Source organism: Argiope bruennichi, chromosome 4, assembly GCF_947563725.1.
Source record: "Argiope bruennichi chromosome 4, qqArgBrue1.1, whole genome shotgun sequence".
In the NCBI taxonomy this organism is placed as follows: Eukaryota; Metazoa; Arthropoda; class Arachnida; order Araneae; family Araneidae; genus Argiope; species Argiope bruennichi.
Window position 1 is genome coordinate 107178024 of NC_079154.1, and position 17507 is coordinate 107195530.

The 17507-nt window shown below is 29.6% G+C and overlaps 1 protein-coding gene across 1 annotated transcript; it reads right to left on the reverse strand.

The window, feature by feature from the left end:
• On the reverse strand, positions 1 to 12696 carry LOC129966519 (protein ABHD11-like). The gene is made up of 6 exons (XM_056080954.1): positions 12376 to 12696; positions 11314 to 11460; positions 9737 to 9910; positions 7034 to 7219; positions 3582 to 3781; positions 1 to 299 (listed from the first exon to the last, which is right to left on the reverse strand). Exons 2-6 carry the CDS (start codon positions 11452 to 11454, stop codon positions 143 to 145), a joined length of 858 nt encoding a protein of 285 aa, XP_055936929.1. The 5' UTR covers positions 11455 to 11460; positions 12376 to 12696; the 3' UTR covers positions 1 to 142.
• Between the last annotated feature and the right edge of the window lie 4811 nt (positions 12697 to 17507).

The following is a 17507-nucleotide window of genomic DNA, read 5'->3' on the forward strand; positions in this document are numbered from 1 at the left end:
CATTTAAAAGGATGATTTAATTTTAAAAATATAATCCATTTGAATTCCCAATGTGTCTCGGTTAAATCGACTGTGTAAGAAAAAAAAATTATTTTCAACGAAAACATGAAAATGGAAATCAAACATCTCATAGAATTTATTTTTAATACTTTGAGTGCATTATAGATCCTTTATTAATGAAATTAACAACTTCTTGAGTAAATTCTTTGGGAAATACGTGATGGATGAAATGCCCAGCATTTTCAAATTCGATTTTCTTCGTTCGAGGGAAGTGCTTCAGAATTTCTTTGTCTGATCCTCTGCGAAAATAATAAATAAATAACATATATATTTAAATATATAAAAATATAGAATGATTAGAATATTTTATAATTTGAGTTCTAAAATTACTTATTCATATTCAATCAATTTATTCCAATGGTGTGCAAGTCATGGTATTATAATTTAATCATCTATTATATTTGATCTTGAAAATGGCAGAACTCATTACTGTCTTATTTGTATACCTTCCTTTAAGACTGGCACCTTATGCATCTAAACCTCACTCATCCTAGCCTTGTTGATACGCAATTACTCAATTTTTAAAGGTGAATTTGAATATTATCCATTATTTCACACTAAAAAAAATCTATGAATATTGTTACTCAAAATACAGAAAGTATAGAAAAAATAATTTTATTTAAAAAATGTCTTAATATTAAAATATATTTTTAATTGAAGTTGAGAAAATTTATCTCCGCATCTAATTGTTAAAATAATGCTCAAGTTGTGAAATACCGAAAAAAAAATAATCCTACTCTCTGAGCAAAATCTTTTCCATTTATGAGGTACGAATCCATTATCTAAGTTAGGCTGATTTTATTTTTCCTTTGCATTCTTTTTCATTTATATCAGTCCCATTCTATTAACCTCTACTAGAACAAATGCCCTCTTAAAAATAAATATATTCAAAACTCATTACTATAAATACAATTACAAAAAAAAAAAAAAAAATCAAAATCCAAGGGGACGAAGGTCTGAATTTCTCGGATTCCGCCCTACACCAGTATACAGACTCATCATAACTAAAAATATATTTTGTATAATGAAAAAGCAAACAAAGAGAAAGTTATTGAAAGGCTGGTGATATATATAATTAAAAACGCGATATATATAATTAAAATAAATAAATTTATTGAGTTTTTGTAAGAATAATGTTTTTATTTTCATTGAAAATCAATACCATTTATTGTTTAGACAATCTATAACAAAATAATAAAAACAGTTACATCATATATAGAATTATATGTATATTTTATATAATACGAAATAAGACAATAACAAAAGCCGAACTAATATCAAAATTATTTTCATCTTTGGTCATAGAGATTTGATATGTTAGCAATTTTTATTCAATATCATCTGGAAGAAAAGTAAATGAAAAAGAACACATTCAGTAATTCTAATTATACAGAAATATACAACAAGCAATTTTTAAAATAAAAACAGCTGTACAATTAGAAATCATTACAAAGCTGCATTTTGAAACACGACTGTTTTCATTAGTAATACGAACAACTGCTCCCTTCCCCGAAATTGAATATTGCAAATTAATATTCAAATAATGTGTTTCAGATTTGCTGTTGCATTTTACCTATTATCACAGACATAGTATAGCAATTTAAGCAATTTGTTGTGCTTATTAACACAAATGATTCTATTTGAAATGACAAATTTCAAACAGATAAGTACTGCTTTTGATATTTTAGCGGATTTAGAAGATAGAACCTGGGACCTTATGGTTCGCAGTCCAGTAATATAACCAGGATACAAAAGCAATTGCTCGTGCAGCGTAGTTGTTAACTGGCTTATATGCTATTCACTACAGACTTTCCCTCCAGTGAGTCGAACGATATGACTGTTGAGTGATGATGTATTATTTTAGCTGTTGTTTCTAATGCGCCTGTACCCATTTTGAGTAGCGCCAAGTGTTATGGCGAGCGTGTGTGGGTGAGTGGTTGCTGTTGCTGCGTCAAGTGAGTCTGACGACTTTTTTTTGCTGTGGGTAGATGGCGCCACAACAGCTGTACGAAGTTTGAAGGTGCATCGTCCGAGATCACCAGTATAGCGAATTGGAATGAGCTAGGGTAGAACCTGGGACCCTGTGGTTCGCAGTTCAGTAACATAACCAGGATACAAAAGCAATTGCTCGTGCAGCTTAGTTGTTAACTGGCTGAAATGCTATTCACTACAATATGAACAAAACAACCGTAGTGTAATTTTGTTCTGTAGTTGAAAAGTACGTCCTTATATCCTTTTCTGTAGTATTGCGAAGTAATAAGATTAGCCGATGTTTCACAGTACGAAACAGCAACGTCTGCGAATATCGTCATTGCCTATGGCAACAAATTATCTCTGAAAAAAAATGGTAGAAAGAATTTCGGAGTTGGTAACATTTTTCTTGCAAATATATCTTGTAAATAAAGACTTCTTTTATTTTCTCGTATACGTAGTATAGAGAAAGTATAGTAATCTTCAAAAAATTCGAATTCGAGATTTTGACGAATCTTCACGTTTTCGACCTCTCTGAGTTCGAAAAATACACTTTTGGAAAGTCAACCATCTAACTTTCCGAACGGCCATGAAGGCACACGGATTTAAACCGTAAAAACTGAATGACCGGACAGCCGCAACAATAACACTGGCGGGAACTGTGGTTGAGTCCTAAGGGCCGTCACCAGCCACGGTACAACCCTCCCCAAAGGAAGTATGTCCCGTCATCGATGGGAAGAGTCAGATAGCCCACCTATTAGTGTACCTTCCAGGGTGGCGAGATCCAACCACCATGCCGGAAGCATCTCATCCTCATTTCGAGGTGCCCCCCCCCGGGGTTCTACATTTTTGGAAAATGTCCGTCCGTTTGTCTGCTTGCCATAAAGAAACTCAAAAATGCTTTGAGTAGAAGATTGAGATTCGGTATACGGCCTTTACATCAAATCTGCAGATTTCGACCAAATTTTGAGTAAAATCTGTTCAGAGAAAGGCCGGGATCTAGATAATATAATGTAATAGAGCAAGATAGATAAGATTTGGCAGACAGATTTAACATCTAGAGTGTAAGCAAGTGTGAAAGTTTGAGACAAAACCAACAAAGGGTTAACTGTCTGTCGGTCTATACTTTAGAAACTTGTTAATTGATTTAAATATAGCAAATTAGATATATTCTGTGCATTTTGTCTTTGTTTCAGTGGCTTCCGAAAAACGTATCTAAAACAAATTCGATTTCCCATTAAACGCACGCCAAGGATTAATCATTAAAACCCTCGCCAAGGATGACACGATAGATTTAGTAGAAAAGATAAATTCAAGTCAAAAATTAATCTCGTAATTGTTGTACGCCAATGGCTTGCAAAGCAATCTCTAGCATGACAAGTTTATTAGAGAGTATGCGAGAAAGTTTTAGGAGACCACTTCCGTTGATTCATTCTTCAACTCATTTTATAGCACTTGTTGAGTAACAAGAAGATATAAGCATGTTTGATATTTAACAAATATATTCCATTCAATTTCTAAAACATTTCAGTCAATTTTAAAATACTTACATTTTGAACTGCGACTTTTTACCATATAAAAGCAAAACATCTCCTTCAAAAGTGCCTGAAATGTTTTGCTGTAATTTGTGGTTGAACATGGCGTCTGCCAGTACATCCATATTTAAATGCAGAGAAAAAGAATCTCCTTCCCACTTTATAGGCAAAATATCAAAATCATATTTCAGTATCGCCTCTTTTGATGCCCCCAACTGTAAATAAACACATTCATGATAATAAATGCAAAAAACAAAGTATTACAGATGGCAAATTTATTTTTTGAAAAGAAAAATCAGATGCGTTCTTTAATTAATTTCCACAATATTCCAAAAAAGTGGAGCAAACTTTTATTATCATAAATATTGCATCTTTCAAGTACAGAATTTCAATAAATTAAGTGGACAAGTGTTTGGAAACACTTTGGCTTCTGCTAAAGCTGGTAAGGGAATTTAAGAAATTAAATTTTTATACTATCCTATTAGGGGCACAAGTGTCAGTTTGTAAAATGTTTCTAATGCATTTATTTATACAAATATGAAGTTTTATATCTCTGTCTACAAAATTTGAAGAGATTTACTTATTTTTAAATTTAGTTGGGTTTATCTGAAATTATTTCAATTAATTACTTATTATTTGGATTTATTTATTGAAATTATTTGAATGAATTTATTAATGAAAATATTCATTTCAGTAATGAAAATTTATTCAAAACAGAAAAACTATCATAAGAACATATGTATTCTATATAAATACATATGTATTCTATACAATAGTATAAACAAATAAAATAGTACAGTAAAATATACAATAGTATATTAAAATATGTATTCTATCCATTAATTGAAAATATTTTCTATTCGTGCCCACTGTTATTCATTTTGATTGCCCGAAGATTGAAACTTCTAAGAAGACAATCGAATTTTGAGTAATTAAATATTTAAAATATCTCAGAGAAGAATGAAATATTGAACAAGAAAATAAAATTCGAGGCCCGCAGTTGTATACCTAATTTCTATTTTCCTCAAAAATGATATATTTTAGTAACAAAATACGACATGAAATGCTGTGAACAATCACAATATTAGAATAGTTGCAGAAGTATATTTAGGAAATGTTTAGCTAATTTTAATTATAATATCTCTACTTCAAGGAGATCTGAAATATTATACAAAAAATACGAAAATGCACATTTTTGCTTAGTTATTTTCTAGTTATCCTTATGTTAACCTACACACGTCAAATTTGGTATTTAACTTTCGAAAATGGCTTTGCAGAGAATATCTTAATAACCAGCAAAGATACGACATTTGCAGACTTCTTGGAAGCTACAATTGATAATGACTGATGTCTAGAATTTTTCATTTGGGACCAACTTCAGATAAAATGCTTCTTCCTTAATAAATGTAATTTGAACAAAAAAAATGATATTTTAATCGAAATGGAAGTATGAATTGTTACAATGGTCTCTTTTGACACTGTGGAAATATGTTCTTAGTATTAGAGATTCGTCACCAATAAAAAAAAAACTATTAATGTGTCAAATTGCATTTCCAGAAATTTTCTATTTTTTTGCAGCAGTATATGAATGGTATACACATATTTAATTAGTTTTGAATCGCTTACATTCTTCTTTTTATAATTGTCTTCTATATAAGGTGACCATTTTTTTTAACCTGAAACCAGGACAACATGAATTTTGACCAGTCACGCCCACATTTTATAAATTTTTATCAAAAATTCACCCAACGGCCAACCTGTATAACTAAATTAAAAAAAATTTTAGATATCAAAAAATGTTGCGTTTATTTAAACACAAGAAATGTGAAAACCAAAATATGATTTTACAATATAAAAATAAAACATAATAAACATAAAATAACATGATAAGCCATACCTAATATAATAACATAATAAAACATAAGGAGTTATTTAATTTTGTTTGTTTTTTTATATTTTTCTGAGGAATGAATTCCTTTTAACAAATTTTTGTTTTCCTGTATATTTTCATAGAATTCCATACAGGTTGCATTTAAATTATTTTTAACAATCAACAAGGATTGTGACACCTGACGATATCACATGGAATTATCAGGGTTGCCAGTTCTAATTTTATTATTTTTATTTTATTACTTCTTTTGTTTTAATGTTTTCCAATCTAAAACTAGTACTTTTCGTGTACTGGTTTTGTTTAATGACTAACCAGAACTTATGCCCTGAAAACCAGTACTGTACTGGTAAAATCAGTACGAATGGTCACCTTACTCCTATACGTATATGGCAGATCTTTACAGATGAATCCATGAAGCCTGTCTTAATGCCATAATAGAATAGTGTGTACGCAAATATTGTTAGAAGAACATAACTTTATATAAGTGCCGAAGACGCTCATTTTGAATATGTTTTAGAAACACTACAATTAATGTGTTATTTGATCTTTTTTTAAAATGTAATAAGAATTAATAAACATAATTATCTTTAATTTCACAATTTTAATAACCTATTGCGATGTACGTACGTATACCACAATGGGTTATTAAAATTACGTATAGATTATTAAAACTACTTATTGTGATACGTATACTTTCACTGAAGTATAAAAAATAGACTCCTTCAAACACAAGCTTGAGGCATAAAATAGTTGTATAAATCGATAAATTTGCTTTCCATAAATCACCACATTTTGTAGACAGAAGTATAAAACTATGTGTACTTACAGAGGAATATAAGAGGACCATTTTCTGAATGACGTTTTTCACTATAAAATTATATCAAAATTTAAATTTTGTAACTTTTTATTATCACCATCTGCGAATATGGGAAGCATACGTCAAAGTGTAATATTTAGGGAAATAAACGTTTGTTACACATTTTTGAGACACACTGCACACTATAAAATTCGACAATAATTTTATAAGATTCTTACATTTAGATAGCAAGATAATACGCATTTCCACAACAGTTGACTGTGAGTTTTAGCTGTTTTTATAATATAACAACAGCCAAAGTAACAAATATAGTTTGAATTCAAAGGAAATAGTAGAGTAATGTTGTCCCATTTTAAGAATAATTGTTTAAAATCTAGAATTTAAATGAATTAAATGAAGTTATTTTTATTATTACTTGATTTTTCTCTTTTTGCTATTGCTATAATGCAAAATTGTGGGTTTCTATTAAGATAACATGAAAAAAATATGAAATTCTAAACCTATATATAATTAAAAAAAAAAGAAAACTCCTTAAACATTATTTTTGAGGTTTCAGCAACCTACATTATACAAGAAATTCAACTGATCAGAAAGAAATAGTTTCATTTTAGCATCGGACATTTTATATCTGACAATAAGTTACATCCTTCAAATTCAAATAATTTGAAATAGACTTTGAAAAAATAATGGGAAAATTTTAGTATATTTAATTTAAATACTTTTTTCTTATTTGAAATTATTAATAAAAATGAAACTTACTTCAGCATCAAATTGCACAAATATATTCTTTAAAAAGTCAATTGTCTTCTGTTTGTCTTTATTTTTCGGAATCAGGTCATTTAATTCTTTGAGCATATTCAACCCGAGGGTTACAGATCTTCCACCACCTTTTATGAAATTTCTTGGAGTGGAATCTTCAATAATAAGCTTCTCCACACTTTGAGGCTAAAATATAAAAATCACAATTAAACTAATCTATTTAAATATAAATAAAAAAGAGAAAGAATTTATTACTAAAAAAATTAATTTATTTATTACGAAATTTAAATTACAGTAGATAAGTTATGTTAAGCAAGTTTGGAATTGGAGAAGAGTGTAACAATGCATTTCTGTCACTATTTAGAAGATATTATGAAAAGCAATATATTAAGGCTTCATTTTTTCTGTTCAGTGTAATTCATACCGTGTAATTCGTTCATTAAATTCTTTGTTTATATCAATTGACACATTCTAATCAGATTTTAATAATAATGATTTGGCTATGTTTTAAATTCAGCTGACTAATCTCTATTGCTTTGACAATCCATAAAAAGCAAGTTGGAATTTGCAACTAATATATCCCGATTAATTAATACAATGATATATAGCCGAAAATTTAATGAAATATTTATAACGACGTCCACTTTATAGGGATGTAATCTGTTTGGAATCAACACTAACTGCATAGTTATCTGTCAGGAATAAGCGCACTCAAGACCGTCACGTCCTACAAATAGCTAATGAATATATAAATAAAAAATACATAACAATAGCTTAACCAAATGGTAGCGAAACTTGACACTTTTGATTGATTCAGAATCGATGATTAAAATGAAAATAACAAATAACATGCCTCAAATTAAATTTAAAATTCAATGGAATCACGTAAAATTCAACACAAACTGTTTGAAACGGGATATCAATAGTATATATGAAATTACCCTAGAAATATTAAATGGTTAAGGATCTCTATTCTATTTATTAATGTTGTTTAACTCATTCAACGAAACAGCGAAAAATAAAGTAACTTTCTAGTTTATCATTGGCTGCAAAAATGTAAGTGCTTCGTTCACTAAAATTATTTAGGGATAAACAAGCATAGATTCTTTTCCCATTCTGAAGCATACTGAATGTATGTGCATACAATAAATAGACTCTCAGTAATCTGACACTATGTAATATGGCTCCTTTTATTCGGCCCCTTCAGTAGGATAAGTGGGGAGCGTTAAAAGAAAAACAAGACATCACAACCCGATATTGTGACTACTGTTTGGATTTTGATTATATATTTCGCAAGGTGCCCATTTAAATCCCTTATGCCCAACCCCTTAATTTCAGAACTATATTCAATGCCACTTTATTTAGTCATCTGTCGGATATCTAGATAGAATACAGCGGCTACGCAGTACGACCATTTACAGTGCCATCTACCAACAAGCTGCAGAATTATAGTATAGAAAAATGTCAACCACAAAATTGTAGAACAATATCGATTCAGTACAAAAAAAAGGCTTACATATTTGTGTTAAGAAAAAAAAATGTGCACAATTCAAATTTATGTGCTCGTGATTTCTGATATTTCGGCGTTATAAAACGAATAAAAAAGAGTGGTTAAAAAAAGTTATTACAAGATACTTTTGCTTTCGCTTTCAAATTGCTCTTCGCCGTTTTAGTATCATCTAAATTGAGGATTTGGGCCTTATTTCTGAATGTACATTCAAGATTTTGTTGAGTCTTACTAAAAATAAACTCACGATTCCCAAATTTAAGAATCCTTGTCATAGAGAATGTTTTATAAGTTTGTTTGTTTCTTATGGCACTTGCCACTGACAAGCCCACTGTTACGAAGACAGCGGTTTAAGCCTGAGGGGAACGTCTCTTATTTTTTATAGCAGCGCCAACTAGGGCCAAGAGTACGACTTTGCCACTCACGCATCACTCATTCGCTTGCACAACCCCTTTTTACAGGAGGGCACATTCACACATCTCACAGATAGAACAACAGAAGAACAACCATGCCCAAACCGGGACTCGAACCCGGGACGCCCAGATCACGGGGAAGACGCGCTACCCCTATACCAGGACGCCGGCTGTTTTATAAGTAGTGTTACTAACTCAACAGTGAAATGAATACTGAAAATTCAAATGATCAAAACAAATAATTGACTAATGAATGATGTTTTCTGTGTTCACAATATTTATGTGGATCAGAATCATGGGCAAAACTCATTTAGCACCAGAAATTTTTCATCATTTAACCACAATTCAAAGTTTCAACATTCCTCTCCTAATTATGCAGTTTCTATCCTAGACATTAGGAATTATTCATTCGCAATACCATTCTTTTAGATTGATAAGCTACATTTCATTTCTGGTTTAATTTAAAAAAAACCTATAAAACAAATTTAGAGTTTTGTAGTGAATAGCTTATAATCCAGTTAACAGCTGCGCTACCCGAGCAATTGCTTTGGTATCATGGTCATGTTACTGGACTGAGAACCGTAAGGTCCCAGGTTCTATTCTCGCTCACCACAATCTGCTACAGTTTCGCTACGAAATTGTTTTAATACTAGATTTTGTAGAACTTATGTCGTTATTTAAAACATGAATACGACAAAAAGTGCGTCTTTTATCACTTTTAGAAAAAAAAAAAAAAAGAAGAAAACTGAATACCAAAGGGCTTTAATTTTAAAGTGGTTTTACCTTCCTAAAAGTATATTGTATGGCAACTTTCCCTCCAATACTGTGTCCAACAAGAATAATTTTATTTATTTTGTGTTGAAAAAGGAACTCTTCCAAGTCGTTTGTCATCGCATCAATAGAATATTCATCAGTCCATGGACTTTCTCCATGATTTCTTGCATCTATTGCATAAGCCTAAAAGAATTAAACCCAATTCAAATATGTTTATTTCTTATTAGCATAAAATGTTCAACGATACTATTACGATATCTTCACGATATTGGTCGACATTCAGAATATCGAATAAAATCGTGGAGGTTTACAATATCTTGTGCCAATTGGGTTTATACAATTTTATGTTAAAATGAAAAGTTTCTAATGAACGCTAGAATTTTGTGTAAATTCTGAATTACATTTTTTACAATATAGAAAATTTCAATGCTTTAAGAATGTTTAATTTTCAACATCTGATGAGCCATTCTTTTCGATTCGTTATAAAGAAAGACAAGAAAAAAATCTTTATTTTTATGTATAATTTAAGTTCTTATAAAATTATTATGACATTATTTTGTATCTGTTTTTCGAATTGAAAGCAATTTTAAAATTAGAAAATACCTAAAATTCACATAATTGAGATTCAAATATTTTGTAAGACAACACAAAATGCAGGGTTTTTTTTCTTTCAAAAATATAAATTCCAGCTATTGCATTTATTACGCAATTTGTAAAGTAAGTCGAGATTTCCAATAAAAAAATTTCTTTTTCGTAGAAATTATCTAAAACTACACATCATAAATCTCCAAATTGATTGATGATTTCTAATCTTATAACTGCATCCATTTAACGAAACTTTTAGTAAAGACAATCAATCAACAAATGACGATTCAGAAATAAAAATGAAATCTATTTATAATGTCTTATATCAAAACATAATGAAATCTATTAAATATATTATTTTGATTTTATACTATCATATAAAATATGAAATATGTAATGATGAGATTTTTTTGATGTTTAAAGTCTATCCATAATTTTTATATAAAAATTCCACATATCTATTTACAAATACTATGTATGTCTACAATGCTGCAATATCAAGACAATAATAATCAACAAATATTATTTTATGGCATATAGATATTTGTAAGACATTTCAGTAAGAAAGCTGTTATTTGGCCCAAATTTGATTAACAACGACTTAGCTATACAATTCTGGTCTTCCATTCTAGTCATCTTTTATGATTGGACCATTAGATATTTTTTTAAATCCTTGGTATCAACAAGGACTACTATCCAACTTTTGAAAGCTGTATTTAAAAAAAATATTAACTTGTTTCAACGCATATACTGATAAAACATATAAAAAATGTGAGCAAAAAATAAATTTTGCTCACATTTAATAAAAAAAAATAAAAATATAAAATTTATTCTATTTAAATTGCAGCACTGGTCAAAATTCAAGATCTGCATATACATCTAAAAATAGCTAATTGTTAAAAAATAATTATTAAGGCGCAAAAAACTTATATAACTTCCATTATAGTTTTGCAGACCCGAATGTGAAATACCTTAGAAAGAACAGAAAGAAAATATATTACCTTTCTGCCAGTGAATTTTATAATCTCTGGTGCTATATGCAACCATGTTTTTTTCGTTTCAAGCATGGAATGTAACAGAATGATAGGAGCCAAACTGTTGTTGACATACTTTGGGATGTAGACGTCATATTTCAATTGCATTGTCAGCTTCACAAAATTTGGAACATAAGTTTTTTAAAAATATAGTATTATTTAAGGATAAATATTAAAAATAATTTATAATTTCATAATTTCTCAAGAAATGAAGTGATTAAAGAAGTTTAGAAAGATCGCCAACCAGCTTTAATTTATTACATCCAAATAATAATAAGCAGCTTTTAATAATAATAACCTAATAACAACAGACGTGTATGAAAAATGTTCCGACAGTTCCAAGACTTGTCAGCAGAAGAAGAATTATCTTAATAATTTTTCCAAGAATTTAAATAAAAAAATATTCCATGACTTCAGAATAATTACATTTTCTAGAATGCTTCTCCCAGCTTAGTTAGGAAACTACACACCAAAAGTTGATTTAAAATTTATATTATCTATAGAATTTGAATTATATATATTTGAATAATTGCTTCAAAAATTATATTAATTTCTCTGAAATTATAAATTATCTTAATGAATGAAAATGAATTTTGAAAACGAGTCTCGAATAATTGTTTATATTTTCGACTTAGTTTTTAACTTTACAGTAAATATTGAATTCAATTTCCCCAATCCATGTTTAGAAATAAGAGAATGATTTTTCAATCATATTTTTTGCTTTTGATTACTTCTGAGTTAATATTCGCTTTAGAAGTTACACAAATTATATTTTTTTAAAATTGTCTTCAGTTCGAAGGATTTCGGCTTAACATATTTAAATCATATTACAAAATCGTTGTTTTATTTATTTATTTTTTTACAGTCTCTGCTTCCTTTAACATCATAACTATTAATGAAATTTCGAATAAAATAATAAATTGAAAATATATTATAAATTATTTTTTTACACATATTAGAGAAAATCATTAATATTTTAATCGAAATTATTTATACATATATTAAAATTTTATTGGAAAATGTACTTACCTAATTTCGCAAATTTATTTATTATACTCTTTTTATGCTTATTTGTTCTTTAATATCACATAATATATTGACTTTCTTTAAAAATAATCATGTCTTGAAGTTGGCATCTCGTATTCTTCAGAATAAAAATATAAATTTTAATCAGAAGTGGATATAAATCTATTCTCTTTCGTAATAATTTTGGAATTCAGCCTTATAGTAGACTATAAGCTGTTAGAAGTTACACAAATTATATTTTATAAAATTGTCTTCAGTTCAAATAGGAAAAACGTTAAATAGGTAAAACGTTGCCTAAATTTCTAATAATTCTTTGTATGTTTCTTCGTATTTCTTAATTCCTTAATATTGTAGGAACTTCCCTGATTTCGTTTCAGTTTATCTGTGTTTTTTTTGTTGTTGTTTTTTTTGGTATTACTAACTGCAAAACATTTTCCTTTCCTATAAGTAATTATTCTATTGACAAAAAGAGCACTTTGACTGAACAGAATGAGGAAATTATGATTTGTATTTTTTTCTATCACGTATTAAGGTTAAATTTCTCTCGTAAAGAAAAACACACACAATATATTTTTAAACTCTGTAAAATATTATTAGAATATAATATCCTTAGATTATTTGCTGCAATCATTTTATGCCCAGCTCTAGATAAACTTCATTTGTTAGTGTATGATTTATTTTAAATTAATCCTGTTTTAAACTAATATCTTCTTTTTTTTTTTCGAAATCAAAGTAGAAATGTAAAAGTATATGTTCACATAAAATGAATTCTTTTCCTTCATCTTAATTGAATTTTACTTCAATTAAGACGAAGGAAAAGAATGCGTTTATGCCTTCATAATACTTTTTCGATTTCTTTTTATTTATTCCATTATTTATGCATTCTTTTCTTTTCATAATACTTTGCATGCATTTTATGCGTGCAAAGTATTATCAATTTAATGCAGCATGCCGTATGACTGTATTAAATTCATACTACTTACACGAATCTTTGTATTGTATATTGATCCAGAAACATAATTACCAATTACACCGATCACATTTAATTATTGACATTTTTGCACAGATTGAAAATTAGCTGGAGCTTTATTAACTTTACTAGGAAATCTTGGTCAATAATTTGATACCACGGTGTGGCAACATGGTGATTCATGGGTTGGTTTTGTGGAAGTTGTGCAAGGTAGATTTTCCTCATACGCATTAAGGAGTGTTATTCACGCATAGGCATTAAAAAGGTTTCTACACTCATTAATACGCTAACTATTTCCTTGATCTTGTTTCAAATACCTTGTTCAAGATATGGATAGCTTGCAGATAGATAGCTGTTAAGTAGTCACAGGATACTAGGACATTAATCAAGTAGAATAAGGAAATAATAATTTGTTTTCTAGAATACACTTGCATTTAGTTTTTGTCGTAAAGTAAAGATAATTTTTGTAACAATAACAGTTTTTTTTTATTTTTGTTAAAATTAAAATCGGCGACAAAAATAATATGCTAAACATGAATCACCTTATGTCTTAACTTTATGACGATTTTTGTTAAAGGATTGAGATAAAAATTACTATTCAATGGCGACTCAAGACGCCATGCTAATGAAGTGTGAAAGTTTCAAATTTTATTGTCGCTGTGAAACATGTCAGAAATGGTTTGGAGGAGAATGGAAAGTTAGCTATGTGAGGGACAATAAATGTGGTAAGAAAGAAAGAGGCTGTAAGTGCCTGCACAGGAGTAACGAGGGTAAGGAGCACCTGGGGCATAACATGATTTTTTCATAGCAATTCAAATAATGCCTGGGGTTTGGTATGTTTCAGTCCTCTCATTATATTTGACTTCAAAATGCCTCCATGGCAATCCCTGAAACTGGGATCTGGACATCTTTACTCCCCTTGTATCCAGGTCACTACGCCACTGAATACGTTATAGTTAGTTTAGTTATATTAACGCCCCGTTTGAAGCAACACTAAGGCTATTTTGGGACGGACCTCGTAATTTTGAACCGCGGTCAGATGACGAGGACGACACTTGAGCTGACACTTCCCTCTCCACACAACACCACACCAGTGGGAGGACGTTTAGTCAGGACGGATTTAACGTGCAACACACCCCCTTACACGACGGTTCTTAGGTGGAATCGGGTCTCGAACCTAAAACCCTCCAGTTCTGAAGCCGAGACCTTACCACCAGTCGACAGCGGCCCGAGTACGTTATATGAAATACGCAAAGAATTCGTTCAGAGATCTTGAATAAAGCTGACCTAGACTGATTGTAATGGCATAAAAAAAGGGAATAGACTTGAAAGTCCACATTACATTGGCATACTGTGGAATGATAAAGAATATCTTCTTTAAATATGTTTTTCAATGAAGAAGAGTATCTTCAACTAACAGATTTAAATTAGTTACCTCTATCTAGAATGAAAATTTTCTATTTGATTATGCATTGAAAATATGCAATCCTTAAAAACTGATAGATTCTTTCCTTGAATTAGATTGAATTCTAACTTCGAATACATTTGAATATTTTACTCAAAATTTCGCCATGGAAATTCGAAAATATTTAATAAGAATAAAGAAATTTTAAAAATTGAGAACTCTTTAAATAAGAATTCTTGTTTTAAAGTGAAATAGAATTTTTAATTTTTAGAATTATTTAAAACTTCTTGCCGAAATTCTCATACAAAAATAATACTCCAAGTCAATCAAAAAGTATAATTTTGTAAAGGATAAATGTTGCAACAGTTTTGAAAACCCTGTCATATATAGAACTTAAGTGACACATTAAACTTGGTAGTTCTTCACTGTCTACGAAAACAACAAAATTATATTTTCTGCTGGGAGATTTCCAAACGACAACACCAACTTCGAAAGGTAATTTGTATTTTATTATAAAGTGTACAAAATAATCTCCGATTTTAATCGGAAATTCACAGTTTGATCCGCAAACGAGGAGTAAAACCTTAAGGATTCTTGATATTTCACCCATACTGTGTTATTTTATATTCAAAGTAAGAAACTTTTGAGAAAACATGAAATAAATCCTTTGCGCTAATCAGAATTAATGCTTTGGTTTAACAAAAAGTGTTTATAAATAAACTTTTTGATGGAAAAAATGCAAAAGCCGGGTTTTTTTTCAAGCCTCAATGGACTATAAAAAACTCCCAGTTAAAAATAAAATTAATTTATTATGAAAAGTTATGCACATTCATGGTAAATTCTCTTTTGAAGTTGCCTTAAATGTATAATTATTTTTCTCACTGGCGAATCGAGTTTCCTACTCTTTTTTTAAAAAAACAAACATTGCCAGCATTGATGTGAGATTGACCTTAACCTTCTTTTAAATGTCTTCATTAGTACGAAATTATTATTTTGGAATCTTAGCCATTTCTTCAATTCGGGGAGGAAACTCCCGATTCTAAGCCAACATGAAGAAGATTGATCAACAAAAGATCTTGTTCAAAGAATTGATTGAGCAGTTAGAAGGAATCAAATGATGCTGGAATCCTAGTCAAAGAGTTGAGAGAACAGCATGCCAAACTTGCGACTTCGGATGGGGAATGTTTAGGCATTCTTATTCTATATTTATCCATTAAAAGAAAATTCGATGAAATTCCAAACTAATGAGGTGCTTCAAAAGAATGCTATAACCCATTTCAAAATCACTTTTGGGAACATTCTTTAAAGAGGGGATCAACCTAGACCGCCCATATGACGAATAAGTTTCACGGCGCTTATGAAACCATGTTTGAACAAAGATTTTGGTAATAAATTCATTTTGTTCCTACATTTGTCTTTTTTTATGTTACATTGGACTTTAAAAAAAAAGGTTCTCATGCATGCAGCACCTAGTTTTGAACACCTAGAACACCTAGTTTTCGTCTTTTTGTCAGTTCGTCAGCAATTACGCTGTTGATGAAGGAATCCAAAAGAAGGGTATTCTTTATGCTTGTGCTATTCGAAATATTTCACATTGCTCAAATTTTATTTTCAGTTGTATCGTCTTTAAACGTAATATACGTCAATGAACAATATACTCATGATTACAAAAGTACCATTGTCATAATTCTGGAAATCAGTTCACTTCTTTGACTTGGCACACTGTCTTGTCAATATAGAATGTCGGTGTCCCTACCAAGTAGGATTACGCATTGAAAAATTTGTAGCAATTATAATGTTGAAAGATTCTGTGTCGAAAGTACCATTAATACTTATCTTCCGATATTTGCATATTTATATCACTTGCCACACTGTACTATTTCTATTTAAGACCGAAATGGCTGTTTCTCAATACTCAAATATCAATTGCTCTATTCTTAAACTTGATTAAAATAACGCCAAACATCAGACGAGTATTATTACTTAAGTACGACTGTTGTCACTTGGATTGTGCTTGGCTCATATTGTGAATGTTGAAACATCCATATAGTTCACAAGAGGAATTCAGAATTACTATTTCTCGATGCTCCTTGTCGAAAGTCTCGATCTTTAAGATACATATATACAAGCACATTTGAAAGATACGGAAGTTTTTGGAACCCATATATGTATTAAAATGCTGCTTCGCATAAAATTTTCTTAATTGAGGAATTAAATTGAGAAATGAACATTATCATCAGATGAATATAATAAAAATATTGAAAGTTTCACATTTAAGAAAAAGTGGCGATATTTTTTAAACTATCAAGCCATAACCATAACTATTATCAATTAAAATAATTTTTAGCCGTAAACATTATTAGAAAACAAAAAGGTAATGTACACTAAGTTTAGAATCTCGGAAAATTATTGTTTCTCAAAGTGCTGATTTTCGAAAATAACCAACATACAATATAAAGATTTTTAAACCGGGTTAATAATTTTCTCATAGATAATAAATAAAAATAAATATATTTTGCTTTACATTTATTTACAAATTTGAAGGGAAAAAAATCATTAGCATTGTCCATTTTGAATGCGTGCATGTATGATTTGACAGTATTGGAATTGCACAAGCAAGCAGTAATTTGTTACTTAAAATGAATAATTAAAATGATTCAATTGCAAATAGTTGGAATATAATTGACAGTTGATTTTGTAATGGCGGTGGAAAATATAGTCTATTTAAAATTGAAACCAATGACTAATTGTTTTCTAAAG

Bases quoted from the DNA above. Each gene is read 5' to 3' on its own strand.
- LOC129966519 (XM_056080954.1), bottom strand. From the start codon at position 11,454: ATGCAATTGAAATATGACGTCTACATCCCAAAGTATGTCAACAACAGT. The intron at 9,911-11,313 runs GTAATATATTTT...TAATTCTTTTAG, and splicing joins TAAAATTCACTGGCAGAAAG to GCTTATGCAATAGATGCAAG. The intron at 7,220-9,736 runs GTAAAACCACTT...TTTATATTTTAG, and splicing joins TACAATATACTTTTAGGAAG to CCTCAAAGTGTGGAGAAGCT.